The 25,354-nt window shown below is 36.4% G+C and overlaps 1 protein-coding gene across 5 annotated transcripts; it reads left to right on the forward strand.

Moving 5' to 3' along the window:
* Window positions 1-3,946: 3,946 nt before the first annotated feature.
* LOC126077124 (UDP-glucuronosyltransferase 2B31-like) lies at window positions 3,947-19,721 on the forward strand. Of its 5 annotated transcripts, XM_049886155.1 has the most exons (7): window positions 3,950-4,259; window positions 4,611-4,670; window positions 6,431-6,579; window positions 8,569-8,700; window positions 14,137-14,224; window positions 15,107-15,326; window positions 19,442-19,721. In XM_049886155.1, exons 1-7 carry the CDS (start codon window positions 3,950-3,952, stop codon window positions 19,719-19,721), a joined length of 1,239 nt encoding a protein of 412 aa, XP_049742112.1. The 5 variants fall into 5 exon arrangements, with proteins under 5 accessions (XP_049742113.1, XP_049742112.1, XP_049742109.1 ...); XM_049886156.1 differs by having other exon boundaries at window positions 3,947-4,670; XM_049886152.1 differs by having other exon boundaries at window positions 3,950-4,674; window positions 6,435-6,579.
* Window positions 19,722-25,354: the final 5,633 nt, after the last annotated feature.

Below are 25,354 nucleotides of genomic sequence, written 5' to 3' on the forward strand. Positions count from 1 at the left end.
TTTTTTTTTCCCACTGAAGAAACTGGTTAAATTCCTTCACCAGTTTTGGTTGGCAAATAGTTCCTTTTATTCTCCTTGTCATGGATATTTTTTGACAGATCCTCTACTGTAATTTTGCTTTTTATTTTTGATCATGCTAATTAATTACGTTTCAGAATTATTACATAGTAAAGGATTCAACTCTGAGCCAATTAAAAGAATTTAGAGAAATGGTTTCTATCAATACTGAATTTGCTCCTGTCTATCATAACATTTAACATTATACAGTCCTTTATTAACAACTATGTGTGTGAGGAAAATAAACCTCAATCGTATTGTCATTTGCTAAGGCCCTTGAACCAGAGGAAATAATTCTGTCATTAATTAAGTAAAGAATTCTTCTAAATTGGTTTTCTAGAAAAATGTTTTCCACACTCATTGATTAATAACTCTTCTAGTCATAATAATAACCACAATAATGATGATAATACTAATTCTGAACTAGGATTAAATTGACCAGCTAAACTACTCCAAAAAAATTTGGATCCTGTTGGACCTATTTACTATTAATTTTCTTCCAATTCATTTTCACCAGACTGTTTAAGTAAAATTCTTTCCTTTCTCCTACTAATTGTCAGGCCTGTCTTTCAAAGCACCTCTGGGTGGGTGCAAACTGCCAACCTTTCAGCTATCAATGCAGTGCTTAATGCACCAATAAATTCCACATAAATTCTACTTGGAAAGACTTGAAGAAGACAAATGTCTTTTAAGACAGAAATGGTGAGCGCCCTCAAGGAATTTTGTTATCACTAATTTTTTTTACAAAATATTTACCTGATTAAAAAAAAAAAGATAGAAATGATAAATCAATAATTTTAAGAACTTTCTTCCTTTTACAAAGAATGGAAATCTCAAAGAATTGTAAGGAAATGTATGATGTGGAAGTTAAATCCTTCAGAGTCTACCGTTCCACTGATTTCTGGGCATTTTTCAATTAATAATAAGTAACGATTACTATCAGATGGAGGGACAGTCTGAATTAATAACAATCTGTAATATAGAATATCTTGAATGCGATTGTATTGTTTCTAGTAAGATAAGTATATTCAAACCTCAAAGATCAGAAGTTCTTAAAATGATTGATTTATCATTTCTATCAGGTAAATATTTTGTAAAAAAAATTAGTGATAACAAAATTCCTTGAGGGCGCTCACCATTTCTGTCTTAAAAGACATTTGTCTTCTTCAAGTCTTTCCAAGTAGAATTTATGTGGAATTTATTGGTGCATTAAGCACTGCATTGATAGCTGAAAGGTTGGCAGTTTGCACCCACCCAGAGGTGCTTTGAAAGACAGGCCTGACAATCTGCTCCTGAAAGGTCACAATCTTGAAAACTCTATAGAACAGTTCTACTCTGCACACATGGGGTCACCATGAATCAGAATCGACTTGACAGCAACTAACAACAAAGAAATATAGCAGTTCTGACTTGCTTCTTACTATAAAATTGAGGTATTTGGGAAATTCTTTGAATTCACTAGCTAATTCTCTTTTCTTCATGACCCTTTGAAAAGGCTCCGCAGTTTACCTTCACTCTCATTTTCCCCTTTGATAATGAAAGCACTGTCTCAATTTAGGTTATGCTTATATTGAACCAGTATAATAAATGCACCGTGTCTTTCAAAACAAGACACAACATCACTTAGCTGACTTACAGACATGTGAAATTCAATGTGTTTGTTAAACACAGATGGAAATTATGATTATTATTCTAAATAATAATACTTGAGATGAGCATTTCTAATTCTTTCTCTCTTCAAAAATCCATTGTCCCATCCTTCCTACATTCCTAATATGGAAACCTTACCTCCTTTGGCATAAATGAAAATAGTATAATAATCTTTTTCTTTTACCTAGTCAAACAATGACTAAGTTTAACCTGTAACAACACAAGGAATACATAAATTAAATTTAAAAATTTATAGAAAATAGGTAAAACAAACCACAAGTTCCCCTGAAGCTTACAAATCAGAGAAACACAATAGGGACAAAGTGGTCCGTGTCGAGAAAAACCTACCTGTACTTATTATAGATCAAGAAGATCATAATTCAAACCTTACAATAAGTTTTATGTTATATAAATAAAAAAAAAAAATACCCCATTTTATGGACATACCACATTTGCACGTTCATTAATCAGTTGATAGACACTTGGGTTGTTTCTACTTTTTGACTATTATGCTGTTCATGAATAATGCTGCTTATGAGCATTCATTTTCAAGGTTTGTGCGGATGGATGTATTCATTTCTCTTGAGAAAATACATAGAAGTAGAATTTCTGGATCATATGGTAACTTTATATTCAACCTTATGCCAGACTGTTTTCCAAAATGGCATGGATAAGTGTTCCAATTTCTCCACATTCTTTTTTTTTTCTAATACTTATTCTTTTGAAAAGTATTTATTTTTGTTCAAAATATAGACACAACAAAACATACACTCATTCAAAAGTTTCTACTTGTACATTTCAGTGGCCTTGATTACATTCTTCACATTGTGTCATTATTTTCCTATCTCTCAATTTTTTTTCCCCAAATTATTTCACCACCATTAACTTAGATTCTCCACATTCTTGACAATACTTTTTATTATCTGTCTTGAATATAGTCAACCAAGTGAAAAGCAAAGAAGTCACCTTGAAGACTACAGTGCACCTGACCGAAGCCATGGTATCTTCAATCGCATCATATGCATGCAAAAGCTGGACAATGAATAAGGAAGACCGAAGAAGAACTGATGCCTTTGAATTGTGCTGTTGATGAAGAATATTGAATGTACCATGGACTGCCAAAAGAACAAACAAATCTGTCTTGGAAAAGTACAACCAGACTGTTCCTCAGAAGCAAGAATGGCGAGACTGCGTCTCACATACTTTGAACATGTTGTCAGGAGGGATTAGTTGCTGGAGAAGGACCTCATGTTTGGTAAAGTACAGGGTCAGTGGAAAAGAGGAAGACCCTCAACGAGAGGGACTGACACAGTGACTGCAACATTGGGCTCAAGCATAATGATAGTGAGCATGGCACAGAATAGGGCAGTGTTTTGTTCTGTGGTATATAGGGTCGCTATGAGTGGGAAAGACTCGATGGTATCTAACAGCAATGACAATAATTTATATAACATAGAAAAATCTTGAAAATATTATGGTAAGTGAAAGAACCTAGTCACTATATATATATATATATATATATATATATATATATATACATATATATAATATGATTCCATTTATATGAAATGTCCAAAATAGAAAAATCTATAGAGACAGAAAGTAGATTAGCAGTGTTCTAGGGCTAGGGGAGAAGGAGGATGGGAAGACTGAGAAGCAATGGGTAAGGGGCACAGGATTCCTTTTTGGAAGGACTAAAATATTCTAAAATTAATCATGGTGGTGGTTGTACAACTCTGTGCGTATACGAACAACCATTGAATTGTACACTTTAAATTGATGAATTCTTTGGTATGTGAATTATATGTCAATAAAGATTTTTCCAGACACAAAAAGCATTGAACCATGATATCCAAAAATATACTAATGTAACCGTATAATTACTTTTTCTTTAGTTTTGTGTCAAGGAGTCTGCCGTCACAAGTGGCTTCAAATTGCCACATTTCTTAACACTATTTTAGAATCTATTATATATCACAGGTGACACCCAAATGTTAGGTCATCGACTCTTAGCTGTGTGATAGCACTTACTATAAAAGAGATGTTAACTACACTCATAAAAGACAAGGCCATCTCCTCTCTGCTTTTTTCCACTTGGCATGCTTTGACTATTCATATAATGTGTTTACTTTGCCCTGTAAGAGTTGTAGTTTAACCACTTGATTGATTTTTTTCCTGGGATATAAGTACGAGCAATAGCAAAGGGAACAGCAATTTGAAAAGAAGAATTCACTTAACCAGGATGTCTATGAAACGGATTTCACTTCTGCTAATACAACTGAGTTGTTGCTTTAACTATGGAACTTGTGGAAAAGTGCTGGTGTGGCCAACAGAATATAGTCATTGGATCAATATGAAGACAATACTGGATGAACTTATTCAGAGGGGTCATGAGGTGACTGTTCTAACATCTTCAGCTTCCATTCTAATTGACCCCAACACACCATCTGCTATTAAATTTGAGGTTTATCCTACTGTTCTGACTAAAGATGATTTGGAGATTCTTTTTGTGGAATGGATCAGGAAATTGACATATGATCTGCCAAAAGACACATTTTGGACATATTTTTCACAAATGCAAGAAATTGAGAGGGAATATTCTGATTGCATTCAAAGGCTCTGTAAAGACGTAGTTTTCAACAAGAAACTAATGATGAAATTACAACAATCAAGATTTGATATCGTTTTGGCAGATACCCTTGTTCCTTGTGGTGAGCTACTGGCTGAGCTACTTAAAATACCCTTTTTGTATAGTGTCCGGTTCACATATGGCTATACATTTGAAAAGTATAGTGGAGGACTTTTAACCCCTCCTTCCTATGTACCTATTATTCTGTCAGAATTACAAGATCGAATGACATTCCTGGAGAGGGTAAAAAATATGATATATGTGCTTTATTTTGACTTTTGGTTCCAGGCATTTAACGAGAAGAAGTGGGATCAGTTTTATAGTGAAGTACTAGGTAAGTCATGATTTTAGTTAATAGAATAAAGTCTTAACTTTCCTTGTGTCTTTGAAGGTGAGTTTTTATAAATAAGAAGAGAGAGGAATTTGTGTTTTGTAAGTAAAAGATGAAATGAAAACATGAAATGATTTATCAATCTCACAAATATTTTAGAGAGGCTTCTGTTATAGAATCAGTTAGAAGAACGTAGTGGCCCATCACAACAACAGACTCCTGAAAGTTGGAAACTCAAAAATTAAGTCACTTAGAATTTCTTTAATTAATTATGTATCTATTTTAATGTACTTTTATCTTTAAAAAGTCATATAAACCTCAATGAATGTCTGGATGATCACAGACATGTAGATTGAAGAGTGACACATGATTTCTAGCATAACTGTCTATGTAAAAAAACCCGTTGCCACTGAGTCGATTTTGACTCATAGAGTTGCTATAGGACAAAGCGGGACTACTCCATAGTATTTCCAAAGAGCAGCTGGTGGATTTCACCTGCTAAACTTCTGGTTAGGAGCAGAGCCCTTAACCACTGTGCCACCAGGGCTCAAACTGTCTATATAACATTGGAAAAATAACTTCTTCTATAGCTCAATTTTTTTTATTCATTAATTGAAATATTTTTCCATATTACCTTCTCAGGATTCCTTCTCAGTTGAGAGATATAGTCACTTTACCCCAGACTCAAAAACTTACAGTTTGTGTCTACAACATTTTAGTAATCTGCTAGCCAAATAGCCATAATCCAGATAATATAATTCTGCACAACTTGTTTCTAGTGAACCCTAACAATTCCACAATTTTTCACTAAGTGCTTACAACTTATCTGGCTTATAGGCCTATCATGTTTTTGAAGGGCTGACATACAAGTTATTAGTCTGTATTCTTTGAAAACTGTGCCTCTCTATTTAAAAAAAAAAAATCACAACTATTTCCTTAATTTTTTGAAAATTTTCCAGTTGTTAATTGCAAATAGTTTTATTTGTTAATAATGTATTTTTCAGCTCTTAACTTGAACCAAATACAGTAGTTGATACAAAGAATTGAACCGTACTCACAAAAACCTCACAGTTCAGTTGGAAAACTGAGAGTCAATGGCCTGACTTGCTAAATTGTAGAAACTAGATTGAGTACTTCCAGGAAAGGTGTTTCTATCCATGGCTGTGGTAGAAATGATTGGGGAACTCAAATTCTGGTTGTTTACATTTTGGCATCTGTTACTTTTGCAACTGTGTTGTTCTTGTTGTTGTCTGTTGTCCAGTCGGTTCTGACTCATAGTGACTTTGTGTACAACAGAACAAAACACTGCCCAGTCTTCCGTCATCCTCACAATTGTTCTTGTGCTTGAGCCCATTGTTGCAGCCATTGTGTAGATCCATCTCATTGAGGGTCTTCGTCTTTTTCTCTGACCCTCTTCTGCACCAAGCATGATGTTCTTCTCCAGGGACTGGTCCTCCTGATAACTTGTCCAAAGTATTTGAAATGTAGTCTCACCATCCTTGCTTCTAAGGAGCATTCTGGTTGTACTTCCTCCAAAACAACTTCAGAGAAAACAAATGCATATTTAATTCTACAGTGGTTTAGGTTTAATAACTACTTATGACGGTGAATGTACTGACGTGACATTAGAGATGTAAGTCTTCCCTGACACTTTTAAATACTTTTGTCTCCATTATTCCAAGCTCTCTTCTGAAAATTTCCCTGATACTCAGGTGGCAAGTTTCTCCAGTTACCTCCACCTTTTGTTTCTCTTTTCTTTTCAGGAAGACCCACTACATTATATGAGACAATGGGGAAAGCTGAAATATGGCTCATTCGAACTTATTGGGATTTTGAGTTTCCTCGCCCATTCTTGCCACATTTTGATTTTGTTGGAGGGCTCCACTGCAAACCTGCCAATCCCTTGCCTAAGGTAAACCTGTTACTGTTGGTTTTGTATTTTCAACTGAAATGATTCTACGGAGTTTTTAAAAGTGAATGTATACATTTTGACAAACAGATGAAGCTGGATGAAATACTTAAATTTTGTTTTAAGGATTTAGGCTTTTCACCAGTATTGTAGCTTAGAGGAAGACCGTTCCTAAACAATATAAAGGAGTGAACATAAACGGGTGCTCCCAACAATATTTGCAGCCAACTCAAAGTTTATTTGCTTTAGAGGCTTGGTTTACAGCATTAAAACTATTTACCATTTGAAAATCCAGGGTTTTATGTCTTTGAGAATAAAAGGAATTGTTTAACATACCTATCAAAGGAACTGTCTTCTGCCATATATCAACCCTATAGGCAACTTCAGTAAAACTATGTCTGTATCACAAAAAAAAAAAAAAAAAAAAGTTGCCTTCGAGTCAATTCCAATTCATAGCAACCCTATAGGACAGAGCAGAACTGCCTCACAGGGTTTCCGAGGAGTGGTCAACCACTATTAAGAGATCCATTTTGTCTACTTTTTATTGGCAGCAACATAAAACTGAGATCTTATTCAAGGATTAAAAGTCAATACTTACTTTGAGTGTAAATTGTTTATGTGATATATAATATCTTTTGTACAGTTCAAAAGCTGTGATATGATTAATGACAATTTTGTGCAATCTAATCTTATTGGGAAAAAATTCTCCTGTTCACATTAAAGGAAAATGACAGTGTTGGGGGAGAAGAAAATAGAGGAAGGAGGGGAGGAAAAGTAGGATGAATAGTACCACAATAGTTAAAATATTTATAGTAAATGTTATTTAAATTACAGAAATAATATGGACATTCCAATATGTAACTACAAATGTATATTCATGGATTTTAAATGGAACTCTTATGACCATTTCACAGAAATTCCAAACTCAAGTCTTTTTCAATATAAGAGATTCTTAACCTCTAGACATTAAGGGGTACGTTAGGGGAATAGTTGGGAAACTATGAGAAAGTTTAAGGTGTGACATAAAAGGATTATGTAACAGAGAGAAATAGGGAAATACAGTCATCACCACCATAACAAATTTTTCTTAGTGTTCATAGTTAGGAAGTAAAATTCTAATGACTTCCAACTGAAAGAATTATCTGGAAAACCTTCTGGAATAAACACATATGATTTAGTAAAATTATAACCAAACATGTGTCACTATGTTGATTCCAACTCATGGTGATCCCATGTGTATCAGAGTAAAACTGTGCTCCATAGGGTTTTCCTTGGCTGATTTTTCAGAAAAAGATCACTGTGCCTTTCTTTCGGTGCTTCTCTAGGTGGACTTGAGCTTTCAGCCTTTGGGTTAGCAGCTGAGCACAGTAATTATTTGTACTGTGCTGGGACTCCAGTAGAAATATAACTATATGGAATTAAAGCTGAGTTAAGACCCTGCTGTGATCCCTCCAAGAATTTTTGTTAGTAATTAATAATTGCAAATGAAGGGTCAGGATCCCTCTCACTACTGTGTAATAGCTTAATTTCATTTCTTGCTTCCACCACACACACATAAACACATTTTCACAAATATACACAATAGAGGCCATAGATCTCATATCACACTCCTCCTCCAAAGGAACTAACTGATTAGTTTTTTAAAAAGCAGCCACTATTCTAATAATTTCTCCCTACCAATACTTGAAGATCACTGTGTGACGCAAACCTACAAAACAAAACGTTGACAGTTCCACCGTAGCAATGGCACCACAGAACAAAGGTCCAGAGATCTGCTTCCATAAAGATTACAGCCAAGAAATCCTATGGTGCTCAGTTCTACCCTGTAACATATAGAATTATTATGAGTTGGAAACAACTCTACAGCAACAGATTTAGTTTTGGTTGTCACTGTTTGATTTTTTTCTTTTTGTCAACAAATTAATAAATATTGTTCAATTTACTTTTTTTTTTTTTTGCTGTTTCATGATGAAGCAACTTCTTTCTTCACAGGAAATAGAAGAGTTTGTCCAGAGCTCTGGAAAACATGGTGTTGTGGTGTTTACTCTTGGGTCAATGGTCAGTAATGTCACAGAAGAAAGGGCCCATACAATTGCATCAGCCCTTGCTCAAATTCCACAAAAGGTACAAAAAGTGTCTTAATGGTGAACAAGTATTTCACTAGCCTATCCAACTCTTTAAAGGGCCTGATTATAGAAATTTTCGGTAGGAAGGTAAACTATCATGATGGCTCTAATTTATCTCAAATTTAAGTTTGAAAACAAAATATTGGCGTTAGATGTTAAAATAATATGAGGTCTTTTTAACTGATAATTACTTTAGCATTAATATTGTGATGAGAAATACATATATTCAATAGTTGCGGTGTGAAGTTTTGGCATTATAATGATTCTGTAGCCAGGTATATGGGAATTGCTGAATTCTGTCCTGTCATTTGCTCCTCTTTCTTGCAGGATTCTTGAATCACTATACTAACTGCCGACGTTATCAGAAAAGAGTAGAATTTAAATTTGGTGATTAGAATACTAGGTCAGATAGGAAAGTAAAAAATATTTCACAAAACAACAAAGTCTGGGGAATAGGACACTCTAGACTGAAGCACCATACGATCTTTTTGCAGTAAAAACCTGAAAAACTAAGTAAAACAGATAACAAACTACAATCCTGAAGCCAAAGCATCAAAGACAAGATAAATAACTTGATCAAGCACCAAATGGAATAAGAAACTGACAGAGAATGAAGAGAGCTACGGAGTGGAGGTCCCCTACCAGCTAATATGGTACCGATTTGTCATCTTGGACTACAGCCACCAAGGAACACAGACAGGGAGTATGGGAACTTCATAGACCTCTCACCAGGAGACAGAGGACTTGGTTACCAGGGATACAAGCTTCCACCCCAAACTTCTTCCTTCTAGGTGGCCTCGAACACTTTTCTGTTGGCAACTGTTACTCGGCCAGAGAAGCATCAGCTCACTGCCACCCAAGTCCACCCCACCCTCAAAGGCCAACACATTCAGCACAATTTTTTTGGTTGTTGTTTTGGCTTTTTTTGCTTGTTTTTCCTCTCACTCTTCCTTCACATCCTTTCTCCCGGCCAGCTAGGCCAGTGTGTAGTCCCTGCCCCTTCTTGAAGTGCTGTACCACATTGTTCAGATAGAGAGCCACCAATCAGGCCTGTCCAGTTCTATGCCACCCCCACCAGCCGGGTCTCTCAGCTCTATTTTTTTTTTTTTCAGTTTCTTCTCTCTTTCCCTTCCTTCCTTTCCTTTGTCCTGCCCACCTAACCCTGTGCACTGCCCCTGCCGCTTCTTATCAGGTGATGTTGCACTGCTTGGTTAGAGAGCCATGGCACACTAACTGCCTAGGTCCATGCAGCCCCTACTAGCCAGCTCCTTAACTGCAATATTTTGTTTGTTTTTGTTTCTTTTCTCTCTCTCCTTCCTTCCTTTCTTTTCTCCCATCCACCTACACTGTACACTGCCCATGCCTTTTCATGACTGGCCAAGATACACCAGTCAGTGAAAGAACCATTGCCACATGGTCACCCCAGGTCTGCCCTGCCCCATGCAGCAAATCTTTCCACACCTCCACTTTATTTACTTATTTTTTTCCTTCTGTTTCTCTCTTTTCATTCTCTCACACACTTAGCTCCACACATCATATCCTCTCCCTTCTCTGCTGCCTAGCTAAACTGTGCACTGAGTGCTGTGCCCCTGAGTGGCACCAGTACATACTCCCAGAAAAGGGCCCTAACTCATAAATGATGCATCTCTTCCCTGCCTCTCCTGTTAGACCTGCCCTGTTACACTATAGCTGAGCAAATGACCCTGCTGATGGCAAATTTAGGACAATTCCAGTTAAACAGAAATTAAGGGACTATTTAAAAACCAAACTTACAAGAATTATTACAGACTCCTTCAATTAGAGAATCAATAACATCAGACAACAGCCTGAATCTTGGAAGTAGGACAGCATCAGCCAGATACCAACCTGGGTAATGAACTCTCAAGGATACAATGAAACTAAAATATCTGCAACATGGAACTGGAGAGGTCAATCTGTGGATGACAAGAACAGCAGAACAATAAAAGGGGGAACAAGCAGGGCAGGTACAGAACTTACAAATAGAGAAGAAGTCAAGGCAATTCAAATGATAAGACTGGTTTAAACTTAGGAAAGTAGGAGTAAATTTGAGGATAACCACAAAGAAAGTTAACAAGCCTCCTCATAAAAATAAAGAAGAAAAACATAAAGTCTCAATAAACACAAAATCTATAAAAACTAAATAAAGAAAAGAAAAACACAGAAAGAAAAGGAATTCAGCTCAAGAGAGTAAGAGGAACAAGGAAAACATCAGCACCACAAAAATAGCACTATAAAATGATAATAAACTCTCGCCTGTCAGTAATCACACCAAATATAAATGGCTTAAATGCACCAATAAAGAGACAGAGAGTGACAGAATAGATTAAAAACACTGGACCAAGGAATGCTCTGTCTACAAAAGAAACATCTTAGAAACAAAAATATAAATATATTAAAAATCAAAGGAGGAAAAAAATATATATAAAACAGTAACTGAAAAAGAGCAGGACTGGCAATCTTAATCTCAGATAAAAATTGAATTTAAACAAAAGCCACCATAAAAGACAAGAAAGAACCTAATACAATGATGAAAGAGACAATCCACCATGAGCATATAACCAAATATAAATATTATGCACCCAACTACAGGGCTCCAAAATACATAAAACAGACTCTAATGTACTAAACAGAGAAATAGTTCCACAATAATAGTAGGAGACTTCAACACATCACTCTCAGTAAAAGACAGAAAAGCTAGAAAGAAACTGAATAAAGATACAGAAGATCTAAAGGCCACAATCAATCAACTTGACCTTTAGACATATATAAAACACTCCATCCAACATCAACAAAGTACACATTCTTTTCCCATGCACATGGATCGTTCTGCAGAATTGACCATATCTTAGGCTAACAAAGGAGCCCTCAACAAAATCCAAAACACTGAGGTAATACAAATCATCTTCTCTCAGCACAACACCATAAAAGCAGCAATTAATACCAGGAGAAAAAAAATCACCTACAAGGAAACTGAATCATATCTAGCTGAAAAACCTCTGGGCAATAGAAGAAATCAAATACAGAATCAAAAAATTCCTAGAATCAAATGAGAATGAAAACATATAACAGCAAAAATTTGGGGACACAGCAAAAGCAGTGCTCAGGGGTCAATTTATAGGAGTAGATGCACACACGAAAAAAGAAGAAAGGGAAAAATGTAAAAATTAGCTATACAACTTCAACAAATAGAAAGAAAACAGCAAATGAAGCCTACACCCACCACAAGAAAGGGAATAATAAAGATCAGAGCAGAAATAGTTGATACAGAGAATAGAAAAACAATACAAAGAATCAACAACACCAAAAATTGGTTCTTCGAAAGAATCAACAAACCATTGGCCAAACTGATAAAAGAAAAATGAGAGGAAGAAAATAGCCCAAATAAGAAATTAAATGGGGACATTAAAACAGACCCAACTGAAATAAAACGGATTATAAAAGAGTACCATGAAAAACTATAATCCAAAAAATTGATAAAACCGTTTTGGAAAATGGTATGGTGCTTCCTTAAAAATCTAGAAATACAAATACCATACCATCCAACAACGCCACTTCTAGGAATTTATCCTAAGGAAATAACTGCTGTCACATGAATAGACATATGCACACCCATGTCCATTGCAGCATTACGATGTACATGCCCATCAACAGATGAATGGATAAATAAACTATGGTACATATACACAACGGAATGCTAAGCAACAGTAAAGAAAAATGATAAACTGCAAATGATCTCACAACATGTATGAATCTGGAGAATATTATGCTGAATGAAATAAGTCAATCACAAGAGGACAAATACTATTTGAGACCGCTATTATAAAAACACTTGAAAAGATTTACACACAAAAAGGAATAATGTTTTATGGTTAAGGGAGAGGGAAGGAATGGGGAGGGAAAAACACTAACTAGACAATAGATAAGAGGTAACTTTGGTGAAAGGTAAGACAGTACACAATACCAGGGGAGTCCGTACGACTTGACCAAGTCAAGGACATGGAAGCTTTATAGACACATCCAAACTCCCTGGAGGACCAAATTACTGGGCTGAGGTCTGATGACCATAGTCTCGGGGAACATCTAGCTCAATTGGAATAAGATAGTTTATAAAGAAAATGGTCTACATCCTACTTTGGTGAGAGACGCTGGGGTCTTAAAAGCTTGCAAATAGCCATCTAAGGTCCCAACCCACCTGGAGCAAAGGAGAATGAAGAACACCAAAGGCACAAGGAAAATATTAGCCCAAAAGACAAAAGAGCCACATAAACCAGAGACTTCATTAGCCTCAGATCAGAAAAACTAGATGGTACCTGGCTACCACCAATGACCACCCTGGCAGGGAACAGGGCAGAGTCCCTGAAAGAGCACAAAAAATGTATGGAGCAGAACTCAAGTTCATGTAAACAGAAAACTTAAGGGTCTCACTGAGACCAGAGGAACCCTCGAAGCCATGGCTCGCAGACACTCTGTTAACCCAGAACTAAAGCCATTCCCAAAGTCCACTCTTCAGACAAAGATTAGACTGCACTCTAAAACATATAATAATACTGGTGAACAGGGTACTTCTTAGTTCAAGCAGATACACGAGACCAAATGGATGGCTCCTGTCCAGAGGTAGGATGAGAAGGCAGGAAGGAACAGGACCTGGCTGGATGGACACAGGAAATCTGGGGTGTAAAGGGGGAGAGTGCCGTCACATTATAGGGATCACAACTAGTGTTGTATAACAATATTTGTATTAATATTTGTATGAGAAATTAACTTGAGCTGTAAACTTCCACCTAAAGCACAATACAAAAAGAAAACAAACAAACAAAAGATGCATTGCATTGGGCAAATCTGCTGCAAAAGAACTCTTTGAAATGTTGAAAAGCAAAGATGTCACCTTGAAGACTAAGGTGCACCTCACCCAACCCATGGTGTTTTCAATCGCCTCATATGCATGTGAAAGCTGGATGATGAATAAGGAAGACCAAAAAAGAATTGATGCCTTTGAATTATGGTGTTGGCCCAGGATATTGAATATACCATGAACTGCCAAAGAACAAACAAATCTGCTTGGAAGAAATACAACCAAAATATTCCTTAGAAGCAAGGATCACAAGACTATGTCTCACAATCTTTGGACATGTTATCAGGAGGGATCAATTCCTGGAGAAGGATGTCATGCTTGGTAAAGTAAAGGGTCACTGAAAAAGAGGAAGATCCTCAACAAGATAGATTAACACAAGGGCTGCAACAATGGGCTCAAGAATAACAAGGATTGTGAGGATAGCACAGGACCAGGCATTGTTTTGGTCTGTTGTACATAGGGTTGCTAAGAGTTAGAACTGACTGGACAGTATCTAACAACAGCAACAACACAATTTTGCAGTTCTGTTCATGGAATAAAGTATTTTCTTTGTCTTAATAGGTGGTGTGGCGATTTGATGGCAAGAAACCAGATAACTTAGGACCCAATACAAGACTCTATAAGTGGATTCCCCAGAATGACCTCCTTGGTAAGATTACAGAATAAATACTGAAAATATGAGTAACACTCAGAGGGATAACAGTTCAACAGAAAACCAATTTTTCAGCATTTGTTATTTAAAAAACTCAAAAATGAAGTGTACATTTTTTATATTTATTTTCTTGTTCTAGTGGGGAAAAAAAACATGAAATATAACAACTGGCATTTTGTTATGGACAGTCATTATAATCATTCAGGCCAGAAGCAAAGTATTTGTTATTTCAGGGGTAATCACTTCTTGTTTGGACTTTTATAATAGCCTCCTGGATCATTTCTCTGTCCCCTAATACTCTCACCTCATACCTATCCTCTCCAAAGCTACAGAGATAGTTCAAATGCAGATGAACATTAACAGTATCTCCTTTAGAACCAGCGACTCTCCATTTTCTTTAGGAAAATATCCAAAATCTTTATCATGAACTGATGAAATGTTTCATGATAAAAGATCGCCTTCCCTTCTTCTGAGTCCAGCATCACCATCATCACACTTCCTCCTGCCTTGGACACCCTATGTATCAGACTCAGTCTTTTTCTCACTGTTTCTGTAAGAGAATATGCTCTGCTGTGTCCCCTATTTTTGCTCATGTTGTTACTTTTATCCAGAATATTCTCCTTCAATTTATCCACCTGACAATTTTCTATTCATTTTTCAAGTCTCCAGGCACACACCATTTCTCCCATTAAGCCTGCACTTATTACTCCAGTAGACCTAGTTGTTTCCTGCTCAGGGATCTAAAAACAATTTAAATATAGTTTTATGGGCAAGATAATCTGTTTCCCAGATATCACTGTCTTATTGAGTTCCTTATATTTCCCATTTCATTTCTAAGAATTATAATAAATAATTTTGGTAAATTTCACCCATTCCTAGGTCATTCAAAGACCAAAGCTTTTATAACTCATGGTGGAACCAATGGCATCTATGAAGCTATCTACCACGGGATCCCTATGGTGGGCATTCCCTTGTTTGCTGATCAACCTGATAACATTGTTCGCATGAAGGCCAAAGGGGCAGCAGTGAGTCTGGACTTGAACACAATGACAAGTACAGATTTGCTCAATGCTTTGAAGACTGTCATCAATGACCCATCGTGAGTGGTTATAATAAGTTTTGTGTTTGTTTGTTCATTTTTTGATGATGTTGGGGGAATGATATGTCAAATGTTTAAGGATAATGGGAAAGTTTTGAAACAGCCAATAAGGAGATAGAGAGGAATCACTCTAGTTGGAAAGGGAAGAATTATGAGATGAGAACAAATTTGAAATAGGGACCATGACTGTTATAAAAATACTACTCTGCACAGTTGTGTGACACTCTTAGCATACAATTCTAAATGTTTTAAGCTATTCTAAAATCGTTACTCCTACGCATCTGTCAGTTTGTCTTACCGTGGGGCCTTGTGTGTTGCTGTGATTCTACGTCACTGGTATTCAAGTATCAGCAGACTCACCCATGGCAGACAGGTTTCAGCTAGGTTCAGACTAAGACAAACTAGGAAGAAGGACCCGGTTGTCTACTTCTGAAAAGAATTAGCCAGAAAACCTTATGAATAGCATTGGAACATTTTCTGACATAGTGCCAGAAGATGAGCCCCTCAGGATGGAAGGCACTCAAAATACTATCGGGAAAGAGCTGCCTCCTAAAAGTAGAGTCCAATTTAATGATGTACATAGAGTCAAGCTTTAGGAATCTTCATATGCTGATGTGGCACTACTCAAAATGAGGAGAAACAGCTGTAAACATACATTAATGATTGGAATGTGGAATGTACAAAGTATGAGTAGAGGGCCAGTGAAAAAGAGGAAGATGTGGAATAAGATGGATTGACTCAGTGGCTGCAACAGTGGGCTCAAGCATAACAATGATTGTGATGATGGCACAAGACCAGGCACAGCATTTCATTCTGTTGTACATGGGGTTGCTATGAGTTGGAACTGACTCAACAGCACCTAATAATATATAAATATAAAATGGTTTATTTTTAGTAAATCAACATGACATAATCAACCTCAAATTTTCATTACATTTAATGCTTCCCCAAGTTTCTAGCCTCATAATTTGCTACCATCACTAGAAATGGTAAAAAAAAAAAAAAAAAAACAGAGGTGAAAATACATACAATTAAAACCATGAAAAATGTGTATCGCACACTGTCATGGACTAAATTACACCCCCCAAAAATGTATCAATTCGGCTGGCTGGGACATGTCTTTGTATTGTGTGGTTGTCCTCTATTTTGTGATTGTAATTTTATGTTAGAGAGGATTAGGGTGGAATTGTAATTTTATGTTAAAAAGGATTAGGGTGGGATTGTAACACCCTTACCGGGTCACATCCCTGATCCAATGAAAGTGAATTTCCTTGGGGCACGGCCTGTACCGTATTTATTCTCTCAAGAGATAAAAGGAAAGGGAAGCTAACAGAGAGTGGGGACCTCATACCACCAAGAATGGACCACCAGGAGCAGAGTATGTCCTTTGGACCTGGAGTCCCTGTGCCTGAGAAGCTCCTCAACCTGGGGAAGACTGATGACAAGGAATCTTCCACCAGAGCTGACAGAGAGAAAGCTCTCTCCTGGAGCTGACACTGCAAATTTGGACTTGTAACCACCTAGACTTTGAGAGAATAAATTTCTCTTTGTTAAATCTACCCACTTGTGGTATTTCTGTTATAGCAGCAGTACATAACTAAGACACAAACCAAACTCTTTGCCATCATAAAAGTATGCAAAGCCTTAGTTCTTCTGATTATGATTATTTTTGTCTTATTTGGAAGAATTGTAAAATTAAAGTTGATTGATTTGAAAGATACATGTTGGAATTGTTGTTATTAAGTTTTGTAGAGTCAGTTCCAACTCACAGCCATCCTTTGCAAAACATAAGGGGACATGGCCCAATCCTGCACCATCCTCACAATCATTGCTGTGTTTGAGCACAGTGTTATGTCAACCCATCTCTTTGAGGGTTATTACTATTTTTCACTGACCCTCTTCTTTACCAAGCATGATGTCCTTCTCCAGGGGATGGTTCGCCCTGATAAAGTGTCCAAAGTATATGAGATGAAATCTCATCATACTCACTTCTAAAGAGCATTCTGGCCATAATTCTTCCAAGACAGATTTGTTTGTTCTTCTGGTAGTCCGTGGTACATTCAATATTCTTCACCAATACCATAAATCAAAAGCATCAATTCTTCTTTGGTCTTCCTTCTTCACTGTAAAGCTTTTGCATGCACATGAGGTGATTGAAAATACCATGGCTTGGGTGAAACACAAATTAGTCCTCAAACTGACATTTTTGCTTTTCAACACTTTAAAGAGATCTTTTGCTGCAGATTTGCCCAACACAATACGTTGTTTGATTTCTTGACTGCTGCTTCCATGAGTGTTGATTGTGGATCCAGGTAAAATGAAATCCAAATCCTTGAAAACGTCAATATTTTCACCATTTATCATAACGTTGCTTATTGGTCCAGTTGTGAGAGTTTTTGTTTTCTTTATTTTGAAGTGTAATCCATACTGAAGGCTGTAGCCTTTGATCTTCATCAGTTGGAATGTTGGAATGTTCCCTGTTCAAAAGACAAAATTTATGAAATCAGACATGCATTAATTTCAATTATATAATTAATGCTATTATTATCACAATTATTCTGCATAGGTTTTCACCTTTTCGTTCATAATGACTTTAAGAGGAAATAAAATATTTAATTTGAAAATTGATTGATGATTATAGTACCTTGGACATTTACGTGTTAAATGCAGCAATATTTTAATTTTAGTACACCTGTTGCCCATTCAGAAACCTGGTGCCGTAGTGGTTAAAAGCTATGACTGCTAACCAAAAGATTGGCAGTTCGAATCCACAGGGCTCCTCTTGGAAACTGTATGGGGCAGTTCTACTCTGTCCTATAGGGTCGCTATGAGTCTAAATCGACTCAACCGCAACAGGTTTTTTGGTATTGCTCATTCTACATGATAACCATGTTAAGCATATTTTGTTTTTATTATTTTAAAAGGAATATACCTTTCATTTGTAAGTTCATATAAAATTATATATCTCTACTATAGATGTCTTTATAAAATTTTAATTGTCAATAAATATGATGGTGGTATTGAAATGTGAAGAGAGTTTATTAGCTTATGTCTAATGAATGCTTATCACATGCTAGGCATTTTAGTTAGGTCCTTTGCTTGTATTAAGTGACATCATCATTACATTCTTTCTCTATTATATTCCAAAAATACTTTGGGAGTAGTGGCCTTTCGATTGTGTTTTTTAAGTAACATAGAGCCAAGTTACCTCCATTGCTATTGATTGCTACAGTGTCATGCTATTATAGCACTTTGGGATTCAGAGTTTATAAACCATATGCCTGCATTCACACTTCTCCCTTGATCATAGTGATTTTCAATAGAGAAAAAAAATATACAACTACAATGTCTTGAAGTGACATGTTGAGCAATATCCACAATCTAAAATAACAATACTAACAAAAATAACAATAGAAAACATTTACTGAGTCTCTACTACATGATAGGAACAATTCTAAGTATTCTAAGACACAATCCATTATTCCTCACAATAGTCAGATAAAAGAGGCACTATGCCTGTATATTCCATTTTAACAAAGAGACAACTAAGGCACAGAGAATAAATAGCTTGCACAGAACAGGCAGCAAGTAAATGTCAGAATCAAGTTTCAAACCAAGACAATCCACTTTCACACATTTAACTACTCAATCACTGATGTAAGATCAATACCAATTCTTGGCCAACACTAACTCCTGACCAGCCCTGCCTAGACACATGCCTTGACCTCATGATAGACCAGCCTCCTATTTCTGGATAGTGGTATTATTTTTAAACATGTACACCTGGTCCATTAACAATTTCTTACTGGATAATTCAAACCCCCGACTCTTAATATGACCTTTTGTTCTACTTTTTCATTTTTTGCTTTAAACTTAGCTCTTTCAAATCTCTTTCCTAAAAATACATGTCCTCCCCAAACTTCTATTCTTCCTTACACATTGAAATCCTATATATTTAACAAATTGTAGCCTGTAAACTAAAATCATCTCAGAGGAAAATAATATATTTTTCTTCCAATCGTATGTGCCACTCATTTTACCATCTACATGAAAATTTCACTTATTTATCTTTTCTGGTTATTCTCTAAGTTGATGTCTATTTGATTTTTCTTCAGCTATAAAGAGAACGCTATGAGGTTATCAGCCATTCATCATGATCAGCCTATTAAGCCCCTGGATCGAGCCGTCTTCTGGATTGAGTTTGTCATGCGCCACAAAGGAGCCAAGCACCTTCGCCCAGCCGCCCTCAGCCTCACCTGGTACCAGTACCACTCTTTGGATGTGATTGGGTTTCTACTGGCTTGTGTGGCAATTGTTAGTTTTCTTGTCCTAAAATGTTGCTTGTTTGGCTATCAAAAGTATTTTAAGACAGAAAAGAAGAAAAAGAGGGAGTAGGCCTCTTTAAGGCCTAAGACTAATAGGCATGATAAGTGAGAGCGTTACATTTAATTCAACCGTTATGGTTCAACTTGTGGAAAGATTCTCCTCCACATTTTGCAAAAGCTGAGCTTTTTCTGCTTTCCTCAGATATTTCACTCTTAGTTAATTGTTATGATGTTGGTTAATCCATTCTTCCCTAAGGAGGAATAATCCTATGTGTTTTTTGATGAGTTCCTCCTCAATATTCCTCTTGAAATGGACAGTTCCATTCATCAGATAGATTATATGCAGGGTATTATTCTCATTTTGCAAATCCAGAAAAAATTCTACTTTGGTGATGTCTTATGTATCGTTTCATAGCGGGGACAAAAACTAAAACTCACCTAAGCCTCAACCTATTTAGTTGGAAAGATCAGGAAGCCTGATGTTTTCACTGTGAATTTTCAGAAATATTATCTACATGCATAATGTGCATTCATACGGAATACATACATCCCTCATGAACCATAAAATATTTCTTCATGAACTTTTTCTTTCTTTCAGAAGTTCTGTGTAGTTTTAACTGGCTTCCTACCTAAAATTGCACAATCCTGTGAAGTCTTTAGATAGAAAGGCTAAAGATATTTTCCACACAAGCCTTCAATATGTTTGAGTTATTGTTTTCCCTTATTGAATGACCTTTGAAGCTGGATATTAAGACATAAAATAAAAGGAGAGAGTAGTTCCTGTTATTAGGAATGATAGGTGGGGCCCAACAAGTTTAGTCCAATGCCTCCGGATTATAATGTTTAAAGATCCCTTAATAGCATCTCTCATTTTTTGACCTTATCAATCCAGATACTTTAATACCTACCATACTTAGGCCTTAAGTTGGGCCTTAATTTGTCAATTCACATAATTTAATACTTAGGATACTTAGGATAGAAAAACCAGAACTCTATACAAATCTTTTATATAGATTCTTCCCTCCACCCCATTGAAAAAGTAAATTGCAGATTGAATAAACAGCCAAATTGTGTCATATGCAACAATTTTTGTAACCTTTGCATTAGAAAGCACTTGAAATGGCAAAAAAGTTATCCAAACATATCTTTGAATATCAGTAATCAGAACCTTTGGACCCAGAACAAATGAACCACAGACAAGAAAAAAAAACATTTCTTTGTGATTTCTTCTGCCAGATAAGAGAACTTGAAACATTTGGGTGGAATAAAGGCATATTTAGCATTTTTGATAACTGGAAATTTTTATAACACTCTTCTATGGTAAGCTAGGGGTCCGTGGATGGCACAGTTAAGCATTTGAGTGCTAACTAAAAGGTTTGTGGTTTGAACCCATCCAGAGGTCCCTTGGAGGAAAGATTTGGCAATGTTTCTGAAAGATCACAGCCTTGAAAACTCTGTGGCGTACTCTGCATATTTCGGACCTCAATGAGTTGGATTCTACTCTACAGCAACTAGTTAGATTTCGGTTTTGGTTTCCATATAGCAAAGATATTTTCAGAAATAGTTGTAAATGAAATTAATTATGATAATAATGGTCAATGAATATTTTCTTTTGTTAAACTTATAACTTTCATTAAACTTTGAATCATGCCATTAAAAAGAAAAAAAATAATATCACATTACTAAATAGAAAAGAATCGATTCGACAGCACTGGGTTTTTTTAGACAGAAAAAATAATTTATTAATGATTTTTCATTACATTAATATTGGTTTCTTTTTCATTTTTAAGTGGGAGGATAACTTATACCTACACATTAGTCTGAGACAATAATGTAGCTCAACTCGCACTACCTATGCCCAATTCCTATCTATTTCTGCTTTCAAGAAGTAACTTCTGCACATTTGATAATGACTCTGTCCATCTTGATCGTCTTTGCAATTCTTAGAAAGACCGCATACCAGATACATCATACTTTATCTACTCATGCATAATTAAAGTGTCCTTTTATCCATACAGCAACATACGTAATTACAGTTAGGGAAAGTCATAAACATGAAGGTACATTTCGCAGAAAGTCATAAAAGTCCCACAATATATTAAATTCTACAAATTGCAATATTTTCCATCTGGTTGTTTCCTCAGGACTATGCAAGCATCACAGTGGTTGGAGACAAAAATCAATGATTAGGAACTTAATCTTCAAAAGAATATAGGAAACTGAGTCTGTCTATGTTGAAGACTGAAAGTATGATCAAGAGTTTTCTAAATTAATTTCTATATAAAATGTAATATTTATTAAATGATATGATATGTCATACAAATATACTAATCACAAGTTTCATGTTTATTCTTAAAACCCAACAATAATCACAGTAATCACTCAATAACAATAATGAAGAGGGGAGGGAACTTGGCAGAATATGTCATTCCAGTGCTTTCTCTTGATAAAGCTTATCATTCAACCAGCTAGCAAAAAGAAATGTTTAGAGGGTCCGGATTCAACAACATAAAACTGAATTTGGAGCTGAGATAAAATAAACCAAAAGCTGGCACAGCAGACAATATTTAAATTTTTTTCATGTACTGACATCTTAAAAACTTTTGTGCCTTTGGGCACAGCATTATGGTGAGATTCAGATAAGTGAGAAGCATGGCTTTCCTTTGAAAACAGTGTGTGAAAGTGGGGTATACAGAGATCAAGTAATAGATTGCTGACAAAAGTCAGCTGATAGTAGGTACATGGGTCTGCAGTCCCACCTGTGGTCCCCAAATGTATAATCAGAATAATAATAGGTTGGGGTTTGGGTGACAGTAGTAGCTAGATCAGTTTTGGTCCAAGAGAGTCCATTCTCTTGGTACGGTCCCATCACCACTCTGTTCCTACACCTAGCAAACCAGAGCTAGAGTGGCCAATGATTTGGTGCCATCCCTACGGGGGTGGAGCCCTGGTGGAGCAGTGGTTAAGAGTTCAACTGCTAACCAAAAGGTTGGCAGTTTGAATCCACCAGCGGCTCACTGGGAGCCCTATGGAGCAGTTTTACTGTTTTTTATAGGGTCGCTATGTGTTGGAATCAACTGGGCAGCAGTGGGTTTTTTGTACGGAGGTATTAATTTTACCAGTTCAAAGTATATGAAAATGTATCACAGATTCAATTGCCAAATCCCTCATTATTAAATTGGTTGACCAGCTTTTTGTATATGTTAATATTTTTATTTTGGTAAGGTATAAATATTTCTTGTTAAGATTATGTTGGAAACCCTGGAGGCATAATGGTTAAGTGCTATGGCTGCTATCCAAAAGGTCAGCAGTTCAAATCTGCCAGGTGCGCCTTGGAAACTCTATGGGGCAGTTCCACTCTGTCCTGTAGGGTTGCTATGAGTCAGAATTGACTCGACGGCAGTGGGCTTTGGGTTTAAGTTTACGTTTATTTTTTGGTCTGACGTTATTCTGATAAAATGTATAATATTTTATGTTTGATTTTTCTGACATTTGGGAAATCCATTGACTTCCAATATTACTGTATTCTATATTTTTATAGAACTTTTAATAGAGTATTATGATTTTTCAGTTGCTACTTCTAAATTTTCTCAGTAGACAGCCATATTATCCACAGGTGATGACAAATTCTTCTCCTGTGCTCTAGTTATTCTTTTCTCATATTTTTATTGACTTATTGAATTAGCCAGGACTTTCAATACAATGCCGAAGAGTAATACTGACAACTAAACACTGTTGTCAAGTTCTTGACTTTCACAATAATAAGTCATTAGGAAAAAGAAAAAACCTCAGCAAATTTTAAGTAATTTATACATGTGCTTAAACAGATCAATCAGTATATACGTATTTTTAGTTGAGAACACATATCCCCTTCTGACCTCAGCCTTATTTAATCATTTTAGTTTTTGTTTCTTCTGTTGTTGATCACAACATATGCTTAAACAAATCATGATAACCTCCCTTACATATGCATATGTCTTTGTATATGGAGAAAGAAATGAAAGGATACACATGAGGTAATCAACACCAGTCCCTGGAAGGTGCTGCTCCTTGCTGGTTGGGTAGGGGGAGGGAGGAAATTGGAGGTAAGTCTAAAGAGTGGGTAATTTTTTAAAAAGTGCATTTTATAGAATTATGGTACTTTGTTTATGTAAAAGTAAATGTCCGCATGTATATATTCACTTTTAATTTATCTTGTGTTGCTATTTTTTTAAATATACACAACTGTACACCATTTCAACAATTTCTCTAACTCCATTTCAGTGACACTGATCACGTTCTTCGAGTTGTGCAACCATTCTCACTCGCCTTTTTCCAGTTTGTTCCTTCCTGTTATGGATTGAATTGTGTCCCCCCAAAATGTGTGTATCAATTTGGCTGGTCCATGATTACTGGTATTATGTGATTGTCCATCATTTTGTCATCTGATATGATTTTCCTATGTGTTGTAAACCCTGCCTCTATGATGTTAATGAGAGGGGATAGGCAGCAGTTGCGTTGATGAGGCAGGACTCAATCTGCAAGATTGGATTTTGTCTTGAGCCAGTTTCTTTTGGGATATAAAAGAGAGGAACGACCAGAGAGACATGGGGACCTCATGCCACCAATAAAGCAGTGACGGGAGCAGAGTGCACTGTTTGGACCTGGAGTTCCTGTGTGGAAATCTCCTAGTCCAGGGGAAGATTGATTAGAAGGACCTTTGTCAAGAGCCAACAGAGAGGTTAAGCCTCTGGAGCTGATGCCATAAATTTGGACTTCTAGCCTACTAGGCTGTGAAAAAATAAATTTCTCATTGTTAAAGACATCCACTTGTGGTATTTCTGTTATAGCAGCACTCGACTACACTGGGGGGGGGGGTTAGGTAACTTAGACACTCCCCCATTAACGTAGATCCCCCCCAATGCTGTCAGGTCGATTCTGAATCTTAGCCACCCTATAAGACAGGATAGAACCACCCTGTAGTTTTCAAGGCTGTAATCTTTACTGAACAATAAGCATCATCATGGTAAATGGAGAAAACATTGAAGTCGTCAAGGATTTCATTTTACTTAGATCCACAACCAACACCCATGGGAACAGCAGTCATGAAATCAAACAGCGTATTGCATTGAGCAAATCTGCCGCAAAAGACCCCTTTAAAGGGTTAAAAAGCAAAGATGTCACTTTGAAGACCAAAGTACACCTCACCCAAACCATGGTATTTCAATATTATCCTATGCATGCAAAAGCAGGACAATGAATAAGGAAGACCGAAGAAGAATAACACCTTTGAATTACGATGTGTTGGTGAAGAATACTGAATATACTGTGGACTATTTAAAAAAAAAAAAAAAAAAAAAAATTTTTTTTTTTTTTTTATTAGAAGAGCAAACAAAACTGTTCTGGAAGAAGTACAGCCAGAATGTGAATTCCACGAGCATGGGCCAACTGCCACACTTCATTTGCTGTGAAATGAGTCCTTTGATCCAAAGCAATGCTGCGTGGCATACCACGATGGTGGATAAGGCATTCTGTGAGTCCACACGCAGTAGTTTTGGCAGAAGCATTGAATGCACAGAAGGCAATTCTGTATCCATAGTGTCTATCCCAGTAAGAAAGAAACGCTGCCCTTTCCAAAATGGAAGAGGTCTAATCTAATCAACACACTACCAGGTTGTGGGGTGATTGCCTCAAGAAATAGTGCCTTATCAGGGACTCAGTGTT

This window comes from Elephas maximus, chromosome 5 (genome assembly GCF_024166365.1).
Source record: "Elephas maximus indicus isolate mEleMax1 chromosome 5, mEleMax1 primary haplotype, whole genome shotgun sequence".
NCBI lineage: Eukaryota > Metazoa > Chordata > Mammalia > Proboscidea > Elephantidae > Elephas > Elephas maximus.